At 43.2% G+C, this 22,616-nt stretch overlaps 1 protein-coding gene across 1 annotated transcript in view; it reads left to right on the top strand.

The window, feature by feature from the left end:
• The window catches only part of DRC11 (dynein regulatory complex subunit 11), a 225,896-nt gene that overhangs the window by 139,041 nt on the left and 64,239 nt on the right, over window positions 1-22,616 (top strand). Inside the window, exons 10-11 of the mRNA XM_020974919.2 lie at window positions 14,436-14,542; window positions 14,977-15,075. Of these exons, the coding sequence (XP_020830578.1) occupies window positions 14,436-14,542; window positions 14,977-15,075 (206 nt within the window). The remainder of the gene's footprint in view (window positions 1-14,435; window positions 14,543-14,976; window positions 15,076-22,616) is intronic.

Genomic DNA, 22,616 nt, shown 5'->3' with positions numbered 1-22,616 from the left:
ATTGGAATGAATCCAACAAGATGAAATTTAGTAGAAATAAATGAAAAGTCTTTAACTGGTTAAAATAGAAGCCTCAAGTATAATACAAGGAAGGCACAGATAGACACCCATTTTTCTGAAAGGAATCAACAGTTATAGAGGTCTTCATATTTAATATGAGTCTTCAGTGGCTAATGTGATCTTGGGCTGCATAAAGAGCCATTTAGCCTCCAGGAATACAGAGGGGATGGTTCTATCATGCTCTGCCCTCATCAGACCTCATCTGGAGTCTCATGTTCATTGTCTGGGCATCATGGTTTAAGAAGGGCATTGACAAACTGGAAAGGGTCCAGAGGAGGGCCACCAGGGTGGAGAAGGGCCTTGACCCCAGGACATAGAATCAGTTGAGGGAACCTGGCATGGTTCAACTGGAGAAAAGAAGACTCAGGGGCAACATGATAGGTCGATGCAAATATTTATAGGGTTGTTGTGTGTGGCACAGATTGGACTTGTTCTATTTGTCCCTAGAGATCAGAACCAGAACCGTGAGCAAAAGAAAACAATTTAGGCATAATGTTAGAAAAAAAAAACTGTAACCAGCTGAGTTGTCCCAAAGTTAAAAGGTGGTGGGTTCTAGCTCCTTGGAGGTCTTGGGGCTGAAGGATCGCTTGTTGGACATGTTACCATGAAGATTCCTTTAGCGTATGTGTTGAACAATGACTCAGATGAGGTCCTTTCCAACTCTTAGTTATGCGATTCTATGAATCTGGACTTTTTTTTCCAAGTGAACGTTACAGATGTGCCTATCTTCTTTTGAACATTCTCTGCTCATATCCACTGACCTTTATGGGTGGTTGGCCTTGGAGTCTAGAAGACTGCCAATCTGAAACTTCATAGTTATATGACTCTGAACAAGTCCCTTTGCCCTTTGGATAAGTCCTTGGGACTTAGCTCTGAAGTCATGACAAACTCACTGATCTTTTTATCCAAGGCCACAGGGGTTGTTGGAAAAGTTAATTTTGATTGGCAAGTTCTCATTCAGTCCATTTATTGCAAATGTCATCCCTGGCCTGTTATTTTCCTTTTCATCTTGATTGTAGTTTGGACTGATTTGTAAGTGACCCTGCCTACCAATAACTTATTACATTTGTTTATTAGATGCAAATGTGTTCACCCTCCACAATCGACATAAATGCATTATTCCATTTTTTCCTTGACTTTTTTTCCCTTTTTAAATGTTTTGCTCCATGAGCTAGCTGGATTTTTTAAAAGTTCTCCCTCTTTATTAGTTACATATAATAAGACACACTTTTGTGAGTTTATTTGGTGTACTGACATTTTACCGAATGTAATCATTGTTCCCATTTTGTTGTTGCTGATACTGAAAGGCTATTTTTCATTGTGTTGAAAAAGGATCTTTCTTTTCCTCTAGCTTTTAGTGTTTTTGTCATGACTTGGTGGCATAGCTTTTGTGCATTGACTGCTCTGATAATTCTTGACGAACATTAGCACTTCAGTGGATTCGTTTTGAAACTCTTTTTTAACTGGTGCAAATAGCAACTCATTCATGCTTCCCACGTTGTGTGATTCTAGTCCAACGCCTTCCTTTTGGTCTTTCAATATTTGTGGCTCCCAGTACAACACTTGGGCTTTCAAGGGAATGGAGGGTTCTGGGTCACGCCTTTAGAGAGGTATTCCCTATGTCCTGCAGCAAAAGATGGGAGGATTAATTAACATACTGGTGATGGAGTCAATATCCATAGTGATAGGTTAGAGTATTGGGCTGAATCTAATGCAATAAAACTTAATAGGAATAAATAGAAATTTATTAAATTATCATCAACTTAATTAAATCAAAAAGACTTTTACTTGGGTTCCAGCAACTCCACTTTACAAGTTCAGGGTGGCGATGGCTTGCTTAGTCGGAGCTACATAAGAGTACTGGGAGCTGCACCCTGAGTATCAGAGTTTCAGGAGGACGGTGATAAACTGGGTGAATGTCTCTAAGAAATGGTGATTAGCAATTGATCTCCTTTTATTCTTTTTCCATTTTTTAGATTCCACAGCTTAAGGAGGCTATATGAGAGCAGTCAAAATTCAGGGTGTTCTTTCATCTTCATACTAACCCTGATTTGGTGTTTATTTTTGCCTTTGCACTCGCTCTTTGACGGTCTGCCTGTATGGAGACCCATGGCTCTGAAATGGTTCCCATTGTTGTAACCAGCCACTTCCTGGAGCCCAGTTCCGTTTTGTGTGATGTTTGGAGCTCACCCTGGCACCTGCTTATTCTTGTATTCATTCATGACCTACAGATGTGAGGCTACTGAATTATCTACTATCCCTCAGCCTTCTTCTTTTCTTAATTCCAAATCCTGTTTTCTGATGTCTTTTTTACTATCCTTTACTACCCTTGCTTCAAAGTCTCCTGCTATGAGATCATATCTTACTTTGGTCTGGGGTTACTATCAGTTTCCTTGTGGAGTGCCTTTACCTCCTTATGGTCTTTGTGTGATAGATGTTGCTCATAACCTGAAAATGGAAGCTCCCCAGGGCAGAGGTGGTTCAGTTTTGTCTCTGTATCTCCAGTGCCTAGCAGAATGCCTGGCACACAGTAGGTGATTTTCATCAATATTTGGTGAAGTTTGGACTCTTTTCCTAAAGTTGAATTAGTCTTGTGTTCTTGGCATAGATCCTGTACTGCTAAAGCTAATTTATAAACCAAACAGCCCTGGAAGGAAGGTGCTATTATTATGTTATTATTTTACAGGTGAGGAAACAGAAGTTGAGAGAGGTTGGGTGACCCACCATGGGTCACAGACCTAAGTAAGTGTCTAAGGCAGGATTTGAACTCAATTTTCCTGACTTCAAGCCCAACACTCTGTCTACTGCCCCACCTAGCTGCCTTTAGTAGAAGATGTTATAATATCCAAATGAATTGGTAGGAAGTTGGAAGCACAGGACTAGAGCTTGGGCTGAAAGAAAGTTGAAGGCTTCATGGTACTATAGTAAGCAGGGCCTGTCCAAATGGGTGGAGCCTCAGTTTCCTCATATGGAAAATTAGGGGATTGGGCTAGGCTCCACGTAGCTCTAAATCTATGGTCCTATGACTTGATATAAAGGCAAGGCCAGGTCTAAATTATGACAGGTACCCTGGGTGACATGGCACGGTCTCCTCACTTTCTGCCCTCTTCCTCCAGCAATAACACTCCTAGAGAATTCAGATGATGCCCCTTGCCAGCTTTAGAATCTGCTTTCAGAACCTTTATGTTCACTAAGGTGTCAATGTCTGATAATGCCTCAAAGGAGGCAATGAGATGTATTTAAACTAGAACCAGAAGCTTGATCCAAAGGCTTGAAGCTTTGACAGATGGAACTTTGGGTATCAGCCCACTTGATGCTTATACATTTGACCAAAGACTAGAGTCCTTTCTCCAAGGATACCATTGCTAGGAGTACAGCTGGATCCATAGCATGGAAATTGAAAATTGACAGCTGATAGTAAGCAAGTGAATTTTTTAAAATGCCACTTGAAAACAGATGCAGAGCCCCATAAATCTGTACATGCAAATGAACTCCAACAGGCTAAATTTAGCTGAGAGCTCAGCATGGACTTTATTTATTTATTTATTTTTTGCTTTTAGGCAATTGGGGTTAAGTTACTTGCCCAGGGTCACACAGCTAGTAAGTGTCAAGTGTTTGGTCTGAGGCCGGATTTGAACTCAGGTCCTCCTGACTTCAGGGCTGGTGCTCTATCCCCTGCGCCACCTAGCTGCCCCCTCAGCATGGACTTTTTGAAAGAACTTGAAGACACCCTGTTTGAAAGCAGAGTTAATGCCACCTGAGCATCCAGAGCTCAGAAATGGGGAAGGGGGTGAGGGTTGGGATGGTGAGATTTTCCTAGCTCATTCTCAAAGTAGCCCTGATCTATCGCCCCACTTCTGTGTCCTCCCAAACAATTGTCCTAGACATGATGATGATTCTTTCTTGGTGGTGTTCTCAGGGCTGGGGCCAGGGCTATGCATTCTGCTTCACTTTTTCTTTCAAGGAGACCTTCCCTTTGGGGTGGGCCTCCTATAATAAGCCCACATGCTTATAGGAAAGAAACCACAACTTAGCAATTTTAAATACGTTTCACTAAAAAAAGGTACCTTTGCATAAGCAGCAAAGATATCTTGGTAGAAAAAAAAATCATCCTTGATTTTCTACACTGGTCTCGTCTGTTCGAAGTAGCAGCTTTTTACCATGTTACCCCCCAATAGTAACAACATTATGTGTGCACTAAAAAGACCCATGAAAAGCAACAACCCCCAGGGGAAGGAAAAATCAAATCAGCAAAGACCTAGCAGTCTCCCCAGGAAAATGGAAAAACCCCTCATACATCTGACCTCTCTCTTTTCATCTTGTTATTGCTTCTGGGGACTGGAGGCGCCATAAGGTGGTAGCCATGGATCAGCATTTTAATCCTCGTGTCAAAGCTAGGTTCAGGTGATTTTTAGCATGAGAATATATAAAAGGGGCTTTGAGTTCTTTGGGGAAAGCGTTCAAATAAAATTGCAGCCCTAGGATTTGGGTTCAAGAGCTGGCTCTCCTGTTTACTCCTATTTACAACATGGTAGGAAGGGCACTGGCTAGGGAGTCAGAGGACCTGGGTTCAAATCTTGCCTGAGCAAGTCACTTAACCTCCAAGGGCCTCAGTTTCCTCATCTGTAAAATGGGGCTAGCCCAGATGGTCTCTGCAGTCCCTTCCAGCACTAAATCCATGATCACAGGATCCTATAAAGAGCTCAAACTACACCTTGGATTCTTGTTACCTGTGTGACCTTGGGTAAGTCACTTTCCTAAGCCCATTTCCTCATCTTTTGACTTCCAAAGTCCCTTTTTGGCTCTCAGCTTCCTCATCTGTCAAATGAAAAGATCAGTCTTGATCAGCGATCTCCAAACTTTTGATCCTCCATCACCTAAGATTTGTTCATTCATTTATTTGTAAATTATAAAAATGACCATGCTAATAATTATGTACATTATAAAACAAAAACTAGTAAGGTATTTTTAAAAGTAGCAGAAAGAGATGATGTAATATTTGGCCTTAGAGCTAATAGGGAGTTATTGATGGTTGTAGAAGAGGGGAGTAACATGCATAGACTTGTGCTTTAGGAAAATCACTTTGATAGCTGTGTGGGGTATCAACTGGAACAGGGGGGAGACTTGAGGCAGGGAGGTCCTATAGGAAGCAATTGTAGTCCTCCAGGGAAGAAGTCATGAGAGCTGCAGCTAGGGCAGAGACTGTGTGAGTACAGAGAATGATACTGTGGAGGTAGAAACAGCAAGATTTGGTGACTGATTGGATTATAGAGTGAGGGAGATGCAGAGGGAGAGTGACGAGTCAAAGATATTGGGGATTGTAAGCCTGGCCACTTGAAGGATGGTAGTGCCCTCTGCAGTACCAAGGAAGTGTGAAAGACGGCTGGGCTTGGGGTAAAAATGACTGCCTGCATTGCCAATCATAACGAACCAACTGGGATTGATTAGCTTAGAGAAGAGAAGACTTGAGTGGAACAGGAGAGCTAGCTTCAAATATGTGAAGAGCTGCAGGTCCCAAGCCCATCTTTTTACAAATGAGGAAAGTGAGGCTCAGAGGAACAAAAGCAGACAATATGTGACAGAATCAGCATTTGAACTCAGGTCCTCTGACTCTAAATTTGAAAGTAAAATTTCCATTACCTCACATTCAGACTTCTTTTGAAAACATTTTTAAAACTTTTAATTATTATTTCAAAACTATTTTAAATCTCTAGGAGACTTGTGGTCAATTTAAAATAATAATAATAAGCATTTGTTTTGTATTATTAAAACCACTTAGCTACCAGGTTATTTTCCTAAAAGCCAATGTGTGAGAAGGGGGAGTGATTTATAAAATAAAAAGATCTTTTTTAAGGGAAAGAGAAAATATAAGGCTTAAGGGGTTTTTTGGGTTTTTTTTTTAAATACTGTCGTTTTAGACTCTGGTTGACCAGCCCAGTGACTGATCCCAGAAAGCTTAAAATTCTGATGCTGCCTCTAGAACATGTCTTTCCCTCAAGGCGGAAATTCCAGGCTGGGGCAGCCCAGGAGGGGGTCACTTTTAATGAGCTCAGTCAAGACTCCCCCTTCTGTGTGTAGCATGGCATGGGTCACATCCTTTGACGGGGCTGCAGTAATTTAAAGAAACGAAGGCCTTTTCCTCAAGGTCCTTCCCCTATAATCAAAGCTCCTCTTTCTCCCCTTCTTTTAGCCTTTTGAGTTTAGAACAGAGAAATTCATACCTGAAAGAAAACGTGAAACTGCCATTACCTACTTTTAAACATTATTAGGATAAGGGCAAATGTTCAATGTAAGAGAAGGTTGGGTAATCATTATCTATGTTAAAAAAAAAAAAGACTGCCAGTAAGCTTCCCAGTGTGCTATGATGGCTAAAAATTTGATTCCTGAATTTGTAAGTGCCAGGAGAACCCCTAGAGGCTCCGGAGAAGGGTTTAGGATGAAAAAGCTCCCAAAGAAAGCATCGGCTTAAATTACCTCTAATTGAAATTAGCAAACACTGCCAGTAGCTGCTTGGTATATAAAGCATGATGGGCGTGCCAACCTGGAGAAAACTGGCCGAATTAAATGGGGCAATTTTCAATATAAATATTGATAAGCAAAAACAAAATCCTGTTAAAGAGTCTCTGTTCATCTGCCCTTCACCACAGTGTTTAAAAATGGATGCTTTCCCTACATTTGGTTAATTTATCCATGTAGAAAAATTTATGGCTTTCCTAAGAAAGCAAAGATTTTTGCTTTAAAGTATTTTTATGTAGTGGTTAAGTTTTTTCTTTTAAAAAATGTATTGATCACTTCTGTTTTAATATTACCCATGTTTACCACTGTACCCCTCCTTCCCTCCTGGAGAGCCATCCATTCCTCATAACCAAAAAGGAGGGGAAATATTTCAGAAAAAGTAATCAACATAGCAGAAAAGTCTGCTGTTTCATGCAGAATTCTATACTCATAGCCCTCTAACTCTACAGAAAAGTAGGGAGGCGCCTTCTAGTGTCTTTGATGAAGCAGTGGGTGATGCAGTGAATAGAGCCCTGTGTCTGGAATCAGGAAGACCTGAGTTCAAATCTAGCCTCAGACACTTACTAGCTGTGTGACTCTGAGCAAGTCACTTAATCCTGTTTGCCTGAGTTTACTCATCTGTAAAATGGGGATAATGAGAGCACCTCCCTCCTGTTTTGAGAATCAAGTGAAATAATAATTGTAAAATGCTTAGCATAGTGCCTGGCGTATAATAAGTGCTATGTAAGTATTAGCTATATTATTCCTCACCTGAAGCCCTCTACCTCCACGAAAGGGTAAGGAGGTGCCTTCTCATATCTTTAATGAGGTAGCTAGAGTTCTGGACCTGGAGTTGGGAAGACCTCAGTCCAAATCTTGTCTCAGATACTTACTAGCTGTATGACCTTGGGCAAGTCACCTAACCTTATTTTGCCTCAGCTTTCTCATAATAATGTAATAATGACGTCTGCCTCTGAGAATTAGTGTGAGACAAACTGAGGTACTTATAAAGAGCTATATAAATGGTAACTACGATTAATTTTTGGGGGGGGCAAGCTTGATTGTTTCAATTCCCTAGCATTCAGTTTTGTGGATATTTTCATTTACGTTGGTTTTGTCATCGTGCTTATGGTTTCTGGGTTCTCACTTCACTTTGCCCTGGTTATCCTAAGTTTTCCCGCACATCCGTTTATTCAGAACTTTCCGTTTGTGCTTTCTTCACACCTCTCCCATCCCGTCTCGCTTACACGTGAGTTGAACCCTCCTTAAATCTCATCTCACCTGGATGCCTGGAGCTGCCTCCTGATTGGTCTCCTGGCCCAGCGTCTCTACCCCCTCTTTCCATCCATCCGTGCTGTACGCTGAGTTTCCTTAAGTGAGGTCCGATCCTTCTACTCAAAAAGCTGCAGGGACTTTCTGCTGCCTCTAGTATAAAACACAGACCCTTGTGTTTAGCCTCTAAACCCTGGCCACAGCCTGCCTTTCAGTGTCACTGGAAATTGTTCCGCAGCCAAAATGGCCTTCTCGTCCTTCCTGGTACACGGCGCTCTCTCTCCCGCCCCCCTTTTCTGTCCTGGCTGCTCGCTGCACCTGGAGGGCGTTCACCTCCGCCTCAGAGATTCCTGCTCTTTCTTTAAGATGCAGCTCGAGCACCATCCTCTGTGCGTAGTCTTTCCTGACCCGCTCCCCACACCACCCTACCTTGTGTTTAACACTTTGTATTAAGTGGTACTTTTTAATTTCGTGTTTATTCTGCATATGTATTACGTATATTTGTCCCCATTAGAACATAAGCTCCTTGTGAAGAGATATTGCTTCATTGTCAGTGCTTGTATCCATAACCCTTGACACAGTGCAGAGCGCATAGTAGCTCCTTAATAAATGCCTGTTGATCGGTTCGTTATTTCTACCAACCCAGCAGTCTTCATTCACGCAGCCAAACTTGTTTATGGATTCTCTCATTTTCGGGCATCTACTTGTTTCCACATCTTTGCTACCACCAAAAAAAAAAAACTGCCTCAACTATTTTGGTGAATATGGAAGCTTTCTTTTGGCCATTGACCTCAGTGGAGTGTGTGCCTAGCCATGGAGTCTCTGGATCACAGGATATGGACAGTCCAGCCACTTTGAGTAATTCAGAATTCACGCAATGGTTAGGTCAAATACGGTTCTCTTTGTATTAAATTCCATGGTAATGCCAAGGCAAGTTTGTTAAAGAGAAAGGAGTTATTAGCAACAAGCAACACATAACATAAAAACATTTACCCACGTTCTAATCAATTTCAAGGGGATAAAAAAACTTACAGATTTAAATATAACTTGTGGAAAAAAGCATTTGTAATTGCTGTAATTCTATCTCAAGGAGCAGATTAGGGGCAGCTAGGTGGCGCAGTGGATAAAGCACCGGCCCTGGATTCAGGAGCACCTGAGTTCAAATCCGGCCTCAGACACATAACACTTACTAGCTGTGTGACCCTGGGCAAGTCACTTAATTGCCTAACCCCCCCCAAAAAAAATAAAGGAGCAGATTAAATATTCCAGAATTCCAGTTGATGTGCTTTCAGACATGTTATTAAGAAAATAAATAAATTAAAGCTTAAATAGATCAGTTGAGACACAATAGAGAATGAATTATATTTGGCCTGACAAAACTGACCAAAAGCACTGTCTCATTTGGACACTGGCCTGACACAACTCTTAATCTCTGTAATACTGAAGGACTTATGAGTTTGATTATCCACCCAGTATTTGTTCTTAGTGGGCCAGGTAATTCCCTGCCCTCGAGAAGCTTTCAGTCTACTGGGGAAATAATATGTACAAAGAGAAGAAGGTACACAAGATATGGTGCGGATGTGCACACACAGTAAAGAGAGGCGGCATGGGGTATTGTTAAGAGAGCTGGCCCTGAAACCAGGACACTTGAGGTCAAGACCTGCCCCTGACAGACTGGCTATATGACGTGGGTCAGTCACTGAAATTTTCAGGGCTCTAGGCATTCTCTGAGAATGCAAGTTGCAAGCAAGATGCTGACCTTCACCAGAAAAGAGAATTTCCTTACCTAGAATTCCCTATGGCCATGGGTCAGCATCCAGTTCTTATCCTTTGTCATAAGAACATACACCTGTATTTTTAGCCATTGGGTTGCCCAAAGGTCATGTATATGGGTGTGCTCTTGTGCTTAAGAGATTAGGAACATTGACTAATGTTACTGCTTGAGAAATTGATAGAGAACTCACTTCAGAGTCAGAAAGACCTGGGTTCAAGACCTGCCTCTGACACAGACTGGCTGTGAGTCTCAGGACAAATCACTCAGTGCCTCCGGATATCAGGCAACTCTCTGAGACCATAAGTCAAGGAGAAGGTGCCTAGAGGATTTCCTCCCAAGCAGTTCCCTTCACCAATGAAATTACTGGTCCAGCAGGTGGCAAAATAGACATGGATATAGATCCCAGGGCAGCTTAGAGGTGGAGTAGATAGAGCACCAGGCCTGGAGTCAGGAAGACCTGGGTTCAAATCAGGCCTCAGACACTTTACTTACCTGTGTGATCCTGGGCAAGTCGTTTCACCCTGTTTGCCTCAGTTTCCTCATCTGTCAAATGAGCTGGAAAATAAATAGCAAACCACTCCAGTATCTTTTCCAAGAAAACTTCAAATGGGGTCACAAAGAGTTAGATACGATTGAAAAATGACTAAATAACAAAACAGATACCAGGAGTATAGATTTTGAACTAGAAGGAATCTTGGACTCCCTCATTTGACAGATAAGAAACTGAGACATAGAGCATGATTTGCCCAGGGTCATACATTTAGCTGGATGGATGGATGGATGGATAGATGGATAAATATAAATATATATATATATATATGTGTGTGTGTGTGTGTGTGTGTGTGTATTATATATACACACACACATACACATACTTATATACACACAGGTATGATGCATATGTACATATAGATGTAGGAATAGGGGCTGCACCTGTAATGTATAGCTCTGTATTTACCAATGACACATATAATCTTTAGTTCCACATTTTATGCCATATCAATCAGTATTAAGCACCTACTATGTGCATACACTGCTAAGTCCTCATTTAGGAAAGGAGTTTTGAAAATTCAAAATGGAGGGATGATAAAAGTTCATTTATGACTTGAGGGGTGACAAGAGTTCATTTGTAACTCTATTGTATGTTCCCTGTTACCTTAAGAGGCATCATTTCTTGCTGTTTATCTCCTCCCTTCTTGTAATCTTCCGTCTCCAGGATTCTCACACCGAGGAAAGGCTAGCAGGGTCCCTCAGCACTGGGGCCCCACATGAATGCTGGCCTGGGTGTCATCCTCGTCCTCACTGGGCCTGAGCTGGATTTTACTCACTCCTAAGTCGGCTCTTAGCTGCTGCCTAGAGCTCTGGGCGTATTTGGGGGGTCGTGGGTGAGGAGGGGCATGTGTGAAAGTTATTCTCATAGCTCCCAGGGCAGGGCCATGGGCAGCAGGATCTTCTGTAGCCCCCAGAGCAGCTGAGGATGCAGCAGTGAAGATGGGGCCAGGCTCGGGTGGGGGGAAGCTTGAGTTCCGTCCTTCCCTTCCCTTTGTTTGGATTCCTTCTCCAGGAATCCTCTCAAATGTTTGACCTGCCTGGCTCCTTTGCTTCCACCTACAAACATGCTCACGTCTCCTCCAAACCTTCCCTCAACATTGCCATCACCTCCCACTCCTGCCCTGCATGATGTGACTGAGTGGATTGGAGCCAGGAAGACTTAGACTGTCATAGCTACTGGATAGAGTGGTAGACCTGAAGCCTGGTGACCTGGGTTCAAATCCCAGCTCCAACCCTTCCTGCATTGAGCATGAACAAGTCCCTTAATCTATCTGAACCTCGGCTTCCGCATCTAGAAATATGCTGCCGACGTTGTGGGGCCATTTTTAGGAAAGTGCTTTAGCAACCTCAAGAGGCTTATTATATTTGTGTGAATTGTTGGTATTAGGCCAACCCCATATCTGAAAAAGAAAGCGCAAGCACCTTCTGTCCCTTTCTATGTGAGGTATTCAGCGGCAGCTGTTATGTTAGAAACGTTTTTGTTTTCCACAGTGAATGTGTCCAAAGTTCTGTCCAGGTGTTCTAGACAGGGTGTCCCCAAAGTCTTAGTATGATTTTAAGCTTTGATAGCTTAAAGTCTATTCAGATTAAAGCTTAATAATTAAGCTTCAATAGCTTTCATTGCTGTTTATGAACGCTTAAAGAGCTTTAGACTGGGCTTTACACTGAGACTTCAGGGACATCTTTAGTGACCCCAAATTTTTGTTTTAAGACAAATGTTCCTCACTTGTGTCTGTGAACTTTTTTAAAAAATATTTTGATCACTGCATTTCAGTAGAATTGATTTCCTTTTTTATCTTATGTATTTTATTTTGCTCATTTAAATACATGATTCTAAGAGGGGGTCTTTAGGCTTGGCCAGACTGCCCAAGGGGTGAAGGACCTGTGTCAAATATTTTTTCATGCTTTTAGGGCTGGAATTTTTAAATCTCTACTAAGATACTCATAGAAGGTCTGGTGGCTACTTTGCAATTTGATTTGGAGAAATGTGTAATAGCCTTTGTTTTGTTTTGTTTTTTTAAAAAGAGAGATTCATGCCAGGAAAGTTGATTATGAAGTCAATTTCTATAGAGACAATTTCTGTAAAGCACAAACTTCTGTTCAATGGGATTAATCATGACATAGCATTTCCTGTCCAGCTCCTGCTTTGCTCTGGAATCCCCCTTCTTCCAGTGGTAACCCCCTAGGTTTTTATGGAATATAGGACTTTCTTCTGTGAAGATTCCCCAGCCACACGTTCAGTTTTCAGAATGTCCTTCCCTCCTCTTCTACTTTTCTCTTCCTCCTTCTCCCCTAACTTTCTCCTCCTCCTTTTTCTCCTTTTCTTCCTCCTCCTCCTTCTCCTCCTTCTCTACTCAGATTGCTGGCCGCATCTATTCGAACTGTATTGTAATATTCTACCAACCACAAGTGCCACCAAGCCCACATTTCCAGAATGGCTTGAAGGTCATTTTACTTTGGTTGGTGGCTGCATCCACACCTCACCCCCAGCCTTCATTGGGAGACATGGGTCCTCAGAATGTACTTTCTTCATGGTAGATATTGTGCTGAGCTGTATAGGATCAAGCCACCCTGAGCTGAGCCAGGTTTGTTTACTCCTCTCTATAGTTTACATTCCTTTATTTAATTAGGGTTAATTGAAGCCATAGAGGTGGACAAAGACAAATAGAACCAATAACAAAGGCCATCTGGCGGCCCTTCCTGCACAGCTTCCCTCCACCTGGAGAAAGCCGGAAGATCCTGCTCTGGGTTACACATTCCCTCTGCCTCTTGGCTTGGATGGCTTCTATGTAATGTCCCTGAGCATGCCAAATGGGATCACAGGAGCCTAGCTTTAGAGCAGAGGTCATCTGGTCCAATCCTCTCATTTTACAGATGAGGAAACTGAGGCCCACAGAGGTTACATTACAAGTAATTGCTGAACCAGGATTAGCTCCCAGGACCTCTAACACCAAATCCAGGGATCTTTATTCTGCGCCATATTCTATACCATCGCTGGCATACATCTCCTAAGGGCTGTGGGTTACAAGCTGCTCCAGAAATGTGGGCTTGATGGCCATGGGACCCTGGGTTAGATGCTGGCACCTGAACGTAATGTGAGTTTTCCGTTTGGGGTTATGAGAGACAGCCTGGAACAGTGGAAATTCACAGATTATGGGTCAGAGGACATAGGCTCAGATCCTGACCCTGCACATGCTGGCTGTGTGACCCTGGAGAACTGAGAGCTTGGAGGACACTTTGCCCACCCCCCTGATTTTACAGGTGGGTACAAGAAGTTCAGTGGTCGTCCAAGGTCACACAGTGTCTGAGTCAGGATTGGAACTCAAGACTTCCTGACTCCAAATCAACTGTTCTGTCCACTAAGCCCCAGTGCCCTCTTCCAAGGCACTTAACCTCTCAGTGCCCTAGGCAATTCTCAGATGACCAGTTGATGATTAAATGCCAATGCTACTTTGGTAGAGGGTCTTTCCTCACCAGGCATTCCTTAGACTGATGTAATCATGGTTCCAGTCCACATCCCAAGCACTCTTTGAAGCACCAGGATTACAAGGGCAAAATTAAACCAGTCACTTCCCTCCAGGAGCTAACGTTCTATCAGGGATAACAAAATAAGCAAATGGAAAGTATGTGCAAAATGAATACAAGGAAATTTTGTCTGGAAGGCACTAGGGACTGAGAGCATTAGAAAAGGCAGACCTAGGTCTGAATGCTGGTCGTATTAACCTTTCTTGGTGTCAGTTTCCTCCTCTGTAAAACAGGGATTGGCCAGATGACCTCTATGTGCAGAAATGGGCCCGTTCAGAGGCCTATGCACCCGACTGCGTATTAGAGCCTGAAGGATGGGCATTCTTCCGAGTCCTCTTGGTTTTTTATGTGTGTGTGGGGGGGGTGATTTTTAGGAGGAAAAAATCTCTGAGTCTCCTTCAAGAGGTCTCTTTTCATTCCCAGTGTCTAGCACTGCATCTGGCACATAGGAAGCCCTTAACCAAAATATGTTGAACTTTGTGCTGCGTCAATTTGTCAACGAACAGCTCCGTGTTATTTTCTGTCTTGCCAGTTGTGGGGTCTGGGAGTAACAAGTCTTAGTTGTACTTTCTGACCCAACACTTCTCCCATTGGCCTTTGTTAGAAGCACCTGCCTCCCAGGCTTGTTGTAAGGATTAGAGGAGCTATTTATAAAGTGCTTTACAAATCCTAAAGTACCATATAAAGGCTAGCGATTATTGAGGAGAAAATCGGTGGCATTTCTGATTTGCCCTTTCTCTGTCCTGCTGTGGTACAGGACTCTGGAGGGACATAGATGAGTCCTGGAATTTCCTCCAGGATTATGACCCAGAGATGATCAAAGAGGAGAAGAGGAAAGAGCTGGAACTGGAGATCAGAGTTCAGGTGCGTTGTTGTCAATGACAATGATGAGTTTGGTTTTTAATGATTAACACGGACACCTCAGTTAGGTTCGAAAGTTTATCAGGATCTCCAGGCTCAGTACATTCAGTAGGCAAAAATGTTGAAAGCACAGATACTTCTGATGGCACCAGACAATCTGGGTTCAAATATTGCCTTTGATAGCTATTATTCATGTGACCAAGTTGCTGCTCTATGCCTCAGTTTCCATAGCTGTCAAATGCAAGACTTTAACTCAACAGACTCTAAGGTCCCGTCCATGTCTACAGCCATGATCCTGTAACCCTGGATATGGAAGTTCCCCATGCTTTAAAGCCTTTTGATCCTGTTAACAATTGTTGGACTAAGAATCCTCCACCAGAATTGTCCATCCCACTCTAAATGGCCGTAAACTGATTTATCAATGTGTCTCCCCCTAGGTGGATGAGCTGATGAGACAGGAACTGAAGAATCTAAAATTAGCTGTGGACAGAGAAAAGGAAGTCCAAAGAAAAACAAAGAAGAAGAAGGAAAAAAAGGTGAGGTTGGAACTGACCCAGTCCACCATAAAATGGGATTCCTGAGGTCAGTGGTTTGGAGAACTCCAGGTTCACCGAGCAGAAGGGGTGGGAGACAGCAGAAAACTCTGTCCATCACTGCCTTTGTTTGCCTTAAAACCAAAGAAAAACATTTCAAATTATATTTGAAATTCATATGTCCCAGGACAAGGTTTTACAATGCTGTGATTCTAAGTACAGGACATTTATGGAGTCATTTAAAGAACAAAAAAAAAAAGGGGGGGGGGGAATCTCGTTGGACCAGTCCTGCTCCATTCCTGAGCTTTCAGTGGTCTGGTCCCAAAGTCAAGGTGAGCCAGGCCAGCCATAGGCAGAGTTGTGAAGTTAGCAATTTGTCAGCTCTCCCCTCTAACTGCAGCTTCCCCTCCCCTTCCTCCTCCTTTGTGTCCCTCTTCCTCTCTGCTGTGAAGTCCTCCCCTATGTCTTCATGCTCTCTTCACCCCTTCCTTTGTCTCATGTCTCTGGGCCCTGATGAGTCTTCTATTGCTGACTGACTAGCCTTTAACTGAAGTACATCTGGGCTTTATAACTGTGGCCCCAGCTCATCTGGACACTCTATTCTCTCCATTTGTGGAGGAAAAGTTCTTCCCCCCCCCTTTCCCTTCCTGAATGGGATTTTAGACATCAGAAAAAAGTAAATATGGGTGATGGAAGACAAAGGAGCCCCTGGAATCACACCGTGTAATCTGTTCTACTGGCTTTGATGCTAGAATGCCTTTGAGGGGAGGTAGTATGGGAAATATACTCCAAGGGTCTTATTTCCCCCTCCTTATCCATGCTATCTGCTTTGAGGGGGCCCAAGTCTGGGGGCTGTTTAGAACTTCTGTACTGAAGCTTCTGATGAAGGGGTGTGCTCAGTACTATGGAGAGAAGGCTGACCCTGGAGGCATGGGGCCTGAGTTCAAATTCTTGCTCTGCTACTTACTAGGAACATGACCTTGGGCAAGTCAGTTTACTGTGGTGGGCCTCAGGTTTCCCCTGTGTAAAATGGGGAGAAGGATAGATGGCTTGATGATTTCTTAGGTCCTTTCTAGCTCTAAATACTAGGAATTATCTGAGTTCAAATCCTGACTCTGTGATTTACTTCTCTGTGTTAACTTGGACAAATCACTTGTCTGCTCTCTGCTTCAGTTTCCTTCGCTATAAAATGGGAAGATTGGACCTAGTGGTCTCCAAGGTCCATTCCGGCTCAAAATCTGTGGTTTGTGAAGTTTCTGGCTATGTGGCCCTATTGTCCTTATCTGTCAAATAAGGGTGTTGGTAGCCTATAAGGTCCCTTTCTGCTCAAAATGTATAATCCTATTTTCTTGGTTAGGAAAGATAGAGATATTATTGCATTTTGTTGAATAAGCCTTAAATAATGAAATTTCATTTGTTCTTCCTTTCCAGTTTCCCTAATCCCGTTAGGTTTAATTAAAATTGCACATGGAGGCAAAGGAGAGCAGAGTCAATAACCTAATGCTGTTCTAACTAGATGAGCATCTGACTACTAGTCTTTAAACAGGAAGATTCATCTTTGCATCCTAATAAAAATAAGAAAGCGCTAAGTCATCTTTTTTGAAAATGTAGCTTCCGAAAGCTCAGAAGGAACTTTTCATCAGCAATTGTGAAACGTAGTGGGCCACGTTTAAGGAGACCTGTCAGATAAAATGGTGCTAGGCTTCTTAATGCCCCCAATTGCATAGCCTCTTTTTAGAAGTTGGGATATTTGCTCATGGATCATGGATAAACATCTGCTTTGCTTCATGACGCCATTCTTCTTAACTTTGAAAAATTATTAAATTAATCTTTATCCATATTATTTAGAATTTCAGAGATGGAGGAGCCTTTCAAGACCTCTAGTCCAACCAGAAACCACAGCCCCCAATCAAATCCAGCCTTTTGCTTGTAAAACTCCAGGAATGGGCATTTATGAAAATTGGGGGAAAACTCTATCGATCAGGAAGTTCTTCCTTACATTAGTCCTCAGTCTACCTCTCAGCAGCTTCTACCCATTTCCCTTACGCTGGGACCAAGCAGAATAACTCTAAGTTTCATAATGAGGTCATGGGCCGAGAGCTGGAGGGACAAAAGAGGCCTTGTAGGCCAATCAACAAAGCTCCAAAGAATTAATGGGAGCTTCATCCTCTTGGATCGCTAGACTATCCCTGGGATCATTTGTCATCCCCTAACATATGCATTAAGCCTCTATAGTTAGTAGAATGGCAAGTTATAGGGGAATCATTGCTTTAGAACTGTAAGAGGCCTTCAAGGCCACCCAAAACAGCTGATCCATTTTACAGATGAGAAAATCGAGGCTCAGGTTGGAGTTCATAGGATTCTAGACCATAGAGCTGGAAGGGACCTTAGAATCATCAAGGTCTGACATTTTACAGGTAGGGAAATTGAGGCCCAGGAGGGTAAGGATCACACAGCCAGAAAGTGTCCAAGGCAGGATTTGAACTCTGTTCTTTGTGACTCTAGCTACTGCACCGCACTGCCTCCACCTTGAAGGCAGGCTTGTTTCATTCTCGTTCTGGCAGCCCCATCTCCCAGCAAAGTGCCTGGCACATAAAGCAGACTTGCTGATTACTTTGCTCAGAATTATTCATAGTTTTTCTAAATAGGAGCCTTTTCCCTCCCCATTCACCAAAGGAATCCGCGTATCTAACTCTTTTTAATATATTTGTCTGGGGGTATGAACTCTCTAATAGCAATAAGCCGAGAACCAGAAAGTAGAGAATAAAAATTATATTTTCAAACCATTAGGAGGCCTTCCCTGACCCCCCACAGGTTCCCCCCTTTTTCAAATAATCTCTCTCTCTTCCTCCCATCAAATTATGCAAATGCTTTAGGACTATTTAAAATCAGAACTGAATTGTCTGGTTGATTACAGTACCCACAGAGTTCAGAGAAGGGGAGATTTGGGAGGACAGAAGTGGTCGGAGCTGGCCTGCTCTGTGCATTATGGTACCACCTACCTGCCCCCATTGAATTGGTGGGATGAGGCCAAGTCATGGAGTCCATCCCCAGGGCAGAAGAGTTTAAATGCAAAGCAGTAGACTCTCAGAGTTGGAAGGGACCTTATAGACAACTCTACCCTACAGCTTCTTAATATCTACTGTAATCCTATCAAGTGAACATGCAGCATTGACCTGTAGGAGAAAAGGGTTAGAGTGGGCAGAGACCATCTAGTCCAGCCCCCTGAAATTACAGATGAGGAAACTGAGGCCCAAAGGTGAAGTGACTTAGTATCATAGGATCCTATTGTTGTTTGTCCTTCGTGAGGACTGAAAGAGGCCTCGGGGCACCTCCTCCAATCCCTCACTTCAACGTAGGAGGAAGCTGAGTCCTAGGGAAAGGTCGGTGACTTGCCCAAGTTTGTATAAGGAGTAATCATGAGAAGAGGGATTTGAACCTAGCTCCTCTGATTCCAGAATCATGGCTCCTTCCTCTTTAGCACAATGAAAAGAGCCAATATTTTGGCTCCCTTAACCAACATTCAGTACAGTGAAGGGTTATTCAAGTTTTGCAGGCAAATGAGGGTGATCGGAAGCAGGGCATGCCACCTAAAGGTCGCATCAGGGAGCATCATGGCAGGGAGGAGAGAAGGGATGGGATTCCATGGGGAGGCAGTAGCTGTGGTCCAGGTATCAGGCGATGATGGAGGCCTAAACTGGGGTGGATGTAGTGAGAATGAAGACCACAAAAATGGATAAGAAACAGTCAGAAGGAAGATTCTTAGGATTGGGCGACTGGGGAAGCTGGGTGGCTCAGTGGGTAGAGAATAGAGCACTGGGCCTGGAGTCTAGAAGAGCTGGATTCAAATCTGGCTCAGATCTTACTGTGTCACCCTGGGAAAATCATGTTACTGCTGTTTGCCTCAGTTTCCTCATCTGTAAAATGGGAATAATAATAGTACCTATCTCCCAGGGTTGTTGTGAGGTTCAAATGAGTAAATAATTATTAACGCATTTAACACAGTGCCTGTCACATAGTAAGTGCTATATAAATGTTCGTTATTATTTCAGTACATAGGGAATGATAGCAGGGATGAGCTAAGAATTATTCATGAAATTTGCCGGCATAAATCCTCTGCCCTTCATTGGTGCCTGTCCATATCGGGGGGCGGGGGCAGACATCGGGCAGTGGCTCCTTAATGGGCCTGTGGGAGTCACCTCCCTTCTCCAGTGGTACATAGCCATTCACTTATAGATTTCAGGATCAATAAGGTAGCGATTCACCAGGGCAACGTGAAATCACTTTGAGTTCTCATTGGACATCACTCCTTCCACCTTGCTGGAGGAGGCCCCTCTACTTTATTCCAGGAGTTCTTCACATTTCTGATGTGCCAGACCCCTTTGGCAACCTGTGAAGCCTAGGGAGCCCTTCCCAACATAATGTTTTAGATGCATAAACTAAGACACAGGATTAACAAAGAAACCACTTATATTAGAATAGTTGTCAAAAATTTTTTTTAAAAATCAAGTTCACAGACCCCAGGTTAAGCATCCTTGCATTATATTTGAAGGAGACCCAGGTTTTGCAAACACTGCTGTAGGCTAGCCCCTGAATTCTGTGTCCAGTGGACTTAGGAGATATTGTTAAGGACCCTGGTCCTTGTGTGTGAGAATCCTTTCCTTCTGGAAGGCAAAACTAAAGATTCAAAGGCAAAATTGCCCAGAAGCTAGCAACTCACCAATCAATCCACCTTCATTGATTAGGTGCCTACTGTGTGCCAGGCACTGGGTTAGGAGCTGGGGACCCAACAGCAGAAATAAAGCCATCCCTGCTTACATTCTGCTGCGGAGTTCACATGTGCCAATCAATTCACCAACAAGGATTTCTTAAATTCTCACCATGAGCAAGACAGTGGTTACTGGGTACTGGGAATGGAAAAACAAAACCAAAGCCACGTCTTCCCTCAAAGAGCTTGTGTCCTGTCATAAAAGATAGTATGTGTCCATCAACAAGCGTCGCTCAGGTAACTGCCAGCATCAAGTCATACACAGACAGAAGTGAGGCAATCCCCACCTTCGAGGAGCTGACACCAGACGCGTGTGTTTCAGTACACGTGTGTGTGTGTGTGTGCACGCGCAGAAGGAACAGAGACAACGGGAGAAGGAGGGCAGGAGCATTGGCATGGAGCAAGTTAGACAGTGCGGAATTGGAGTCAGAAGGGAGGGGAAATCCAGCATTTCTTGGCCAAGACTCTGGAAAATAATCATTCCATTTCATCAGGAAATACTCTTGACATATATACTTTTTCAGAATTCCATTTTATGAGGCAGCTTAGATATAAATACCATAAAGTACATAAACAGCTTTGAAATTAGACTCTCTGGAAAGAAAGAAGAAAACCATCTGTTTAGGGTAAAATATCTCAAATATTTTTCTTCATTAAAAGCCAAAATTTTGCCCTAGAAAGCTCTCCTCCTTGTCACTCTCACTTCTCTTGGCCTCAGTTTCCACATCTGTAAAATGAAGAGTTCAGACTAGATGGTCTCAGAGGCCTCCTTCTAGCAACAAGTCATCCTATGACTCTGGGATTCCACCTGCTTCCTCCTAGTAAACCTGTTGCTCCCTGGTGAGCTAGAAGCAATTACATGGAGATCATTCATTGGTCAAAATGAATCTCTGGTCGAGTTTCTTACACCTCTGTAATTCCGCTAAGGTAGCAACTACCAGAGAAAAATGACAACAGTAATGATTTGTTATCGTTCAGTCATGTCCAACTCTTCATGACCGCCTTTGGACTTTTCTTGGCAGAGATACTAAAGTGGTTTGTCATTTCCTTCTCAAGTTTATTTTATAGATGAAGAAACTGAGACAAACAGATCTCAGCGACTTGTCCAGGGTCACCCAGCTAGTGAATATCTGAGGTTGGACTTGAACTTAGGAAGATGAGTCTTCTTGACTCCAAGCCCTGATCTCCCTCCACTGAACCAGCAGTTATATAGATCTTTAAGGTTTGCAAAGCACTTTACAAATATCATCCCATTTTATCCTCACAAACTCTGGGGAGTGGGTGCTATTATTATATCATTAACCCCATTTTACAGATGAGGAAACTGAGGTAGACAGGTCAAGTGACCAAGATCACAACTAGTGTACTTGTATGTTCAGGTTGAAGCCCAAAAGCTGCACTAAGGCTTTTAGGACACCCTGTATGCATATGTGTGTGTATGCATACATACTTAACATGACAACCATAAAATGGCATTCACGAATGTAGATTGCTTTATTTATATTCTCATACATCTTCAAGCCTTTACTTTTTTTTTTAATTCCTGAATTCCACTCCTGATGGTTCTTGTATCCACCATTAAGTGGAAGCGAACAAACATTGCCTTTACCTATTACCTCAGAGGGAGCTGTGAGCTCAGTGGGTGACTTGGGCCAGGAGAGTTAACTGGAGTGATGACCCTTTGTTCAGAGGGGCTTAGTGTCCAGAACAGGGCAGAGGCTGGTCCTGCCAGCCTGGGTCCTGGGAAGGATTGTCTTGTGGGGAAGGATGGGGACAGCCCAGAAGCACTCCCTAAGGAGGGCCACCGAGATGGAGAGTGGCTGGACACCATCCCCTGCAATGATCAGTGGAAGGAACCGAGAGTGTTGAGCCTGAAGAAACATCTAAGAGAGATGCAGTAGGTGTCTCTAAATATGCAAAAGTCTTCCATATGGATGAAGGACTAATGTTGTGCCACTCAGCCCCAAAGAGGCAAAGAAGGAACAGTGAGTGGGAGTTGCCAAAGGGCAGATACCAGTTCGATGTGAGGAAAAGCTCAGTAACAAAGGAGCATGGGTTGCCCTGCAAAGATGTGGGTTACCCCAAGCAGCAGAGCCTGCCTGACCGCCAGGAGCTGCTACAGAGGGCATTGCTGTGAGGGTGCTGTGGAACCAGACCCTGCAGGCCTCTTCCAGCCCAGAAATTCTGTGACTTATCAGGGCACTGCCATCATTCTGAATCATCAATAACCCAGGTCTCTTTCATTTTGTCTCTGCTCTTTATTTTGTAATGGTTTGATCCCTACTGCATAGCCCCACTATATGCCTATGAAGGATTAATATTATAAACTCTATTTTATGTTATGCTGTGGACAGGATTAATAAAGGCACTTGAAAATGGAAATGTACATATTGGGAGCATCTCTCTGGATCTGTGTTCCTCTCACCTGGCTTTGATCAAGCTTAATGACGTTTTTTAAATGGTCTGTTTCATTCATAGGTGTTAGTTTCTTAGAGTTCTAGAAGCTTCCATTTCTTCATCCTTGTGATAAAGATCGCAAGCATGGGATTTTTGTTGCATGTGCCAAAGAGCAACGGGTAACACTGGGGCAGAAGCTGACTTCTCATCACTGAAAAGCCTTTCACAGCTGCCTGAACCATTGGCACCTGGACAGTTAGGGCCAGTCACACTCAGCCCTTGTTAATCGGATGGCTAGCTTGGCTTCCAATACAGTGCTTGGTCTACAAGACCTTTCAAACTCGTAGTGATCAAGGTTTAAACTAGCCTTTCTTGTACA

The sequence above is a fragment of the Phascolarctos cinereus genome, unplaced genomic scaffold, assembly GCF_003287225.1.
Source record: "Phascolarctos cinereus isolate Bilbo 61053 unplaced genomic scaffold, phaCin_HiC Scaffold_5;HRSCAF=322, whole genome shotgun sequence".
Taxonomy (NCBI): Eukaryota; Metazoa; Chordata; class Mammalia; order Diprotodontia; family Phascolarctidae; genus Phascolarctos; species Phascolarctos cinereus.
This window is presented reverse-complemented; position numbering and strand designations above follow the sequence as displayed.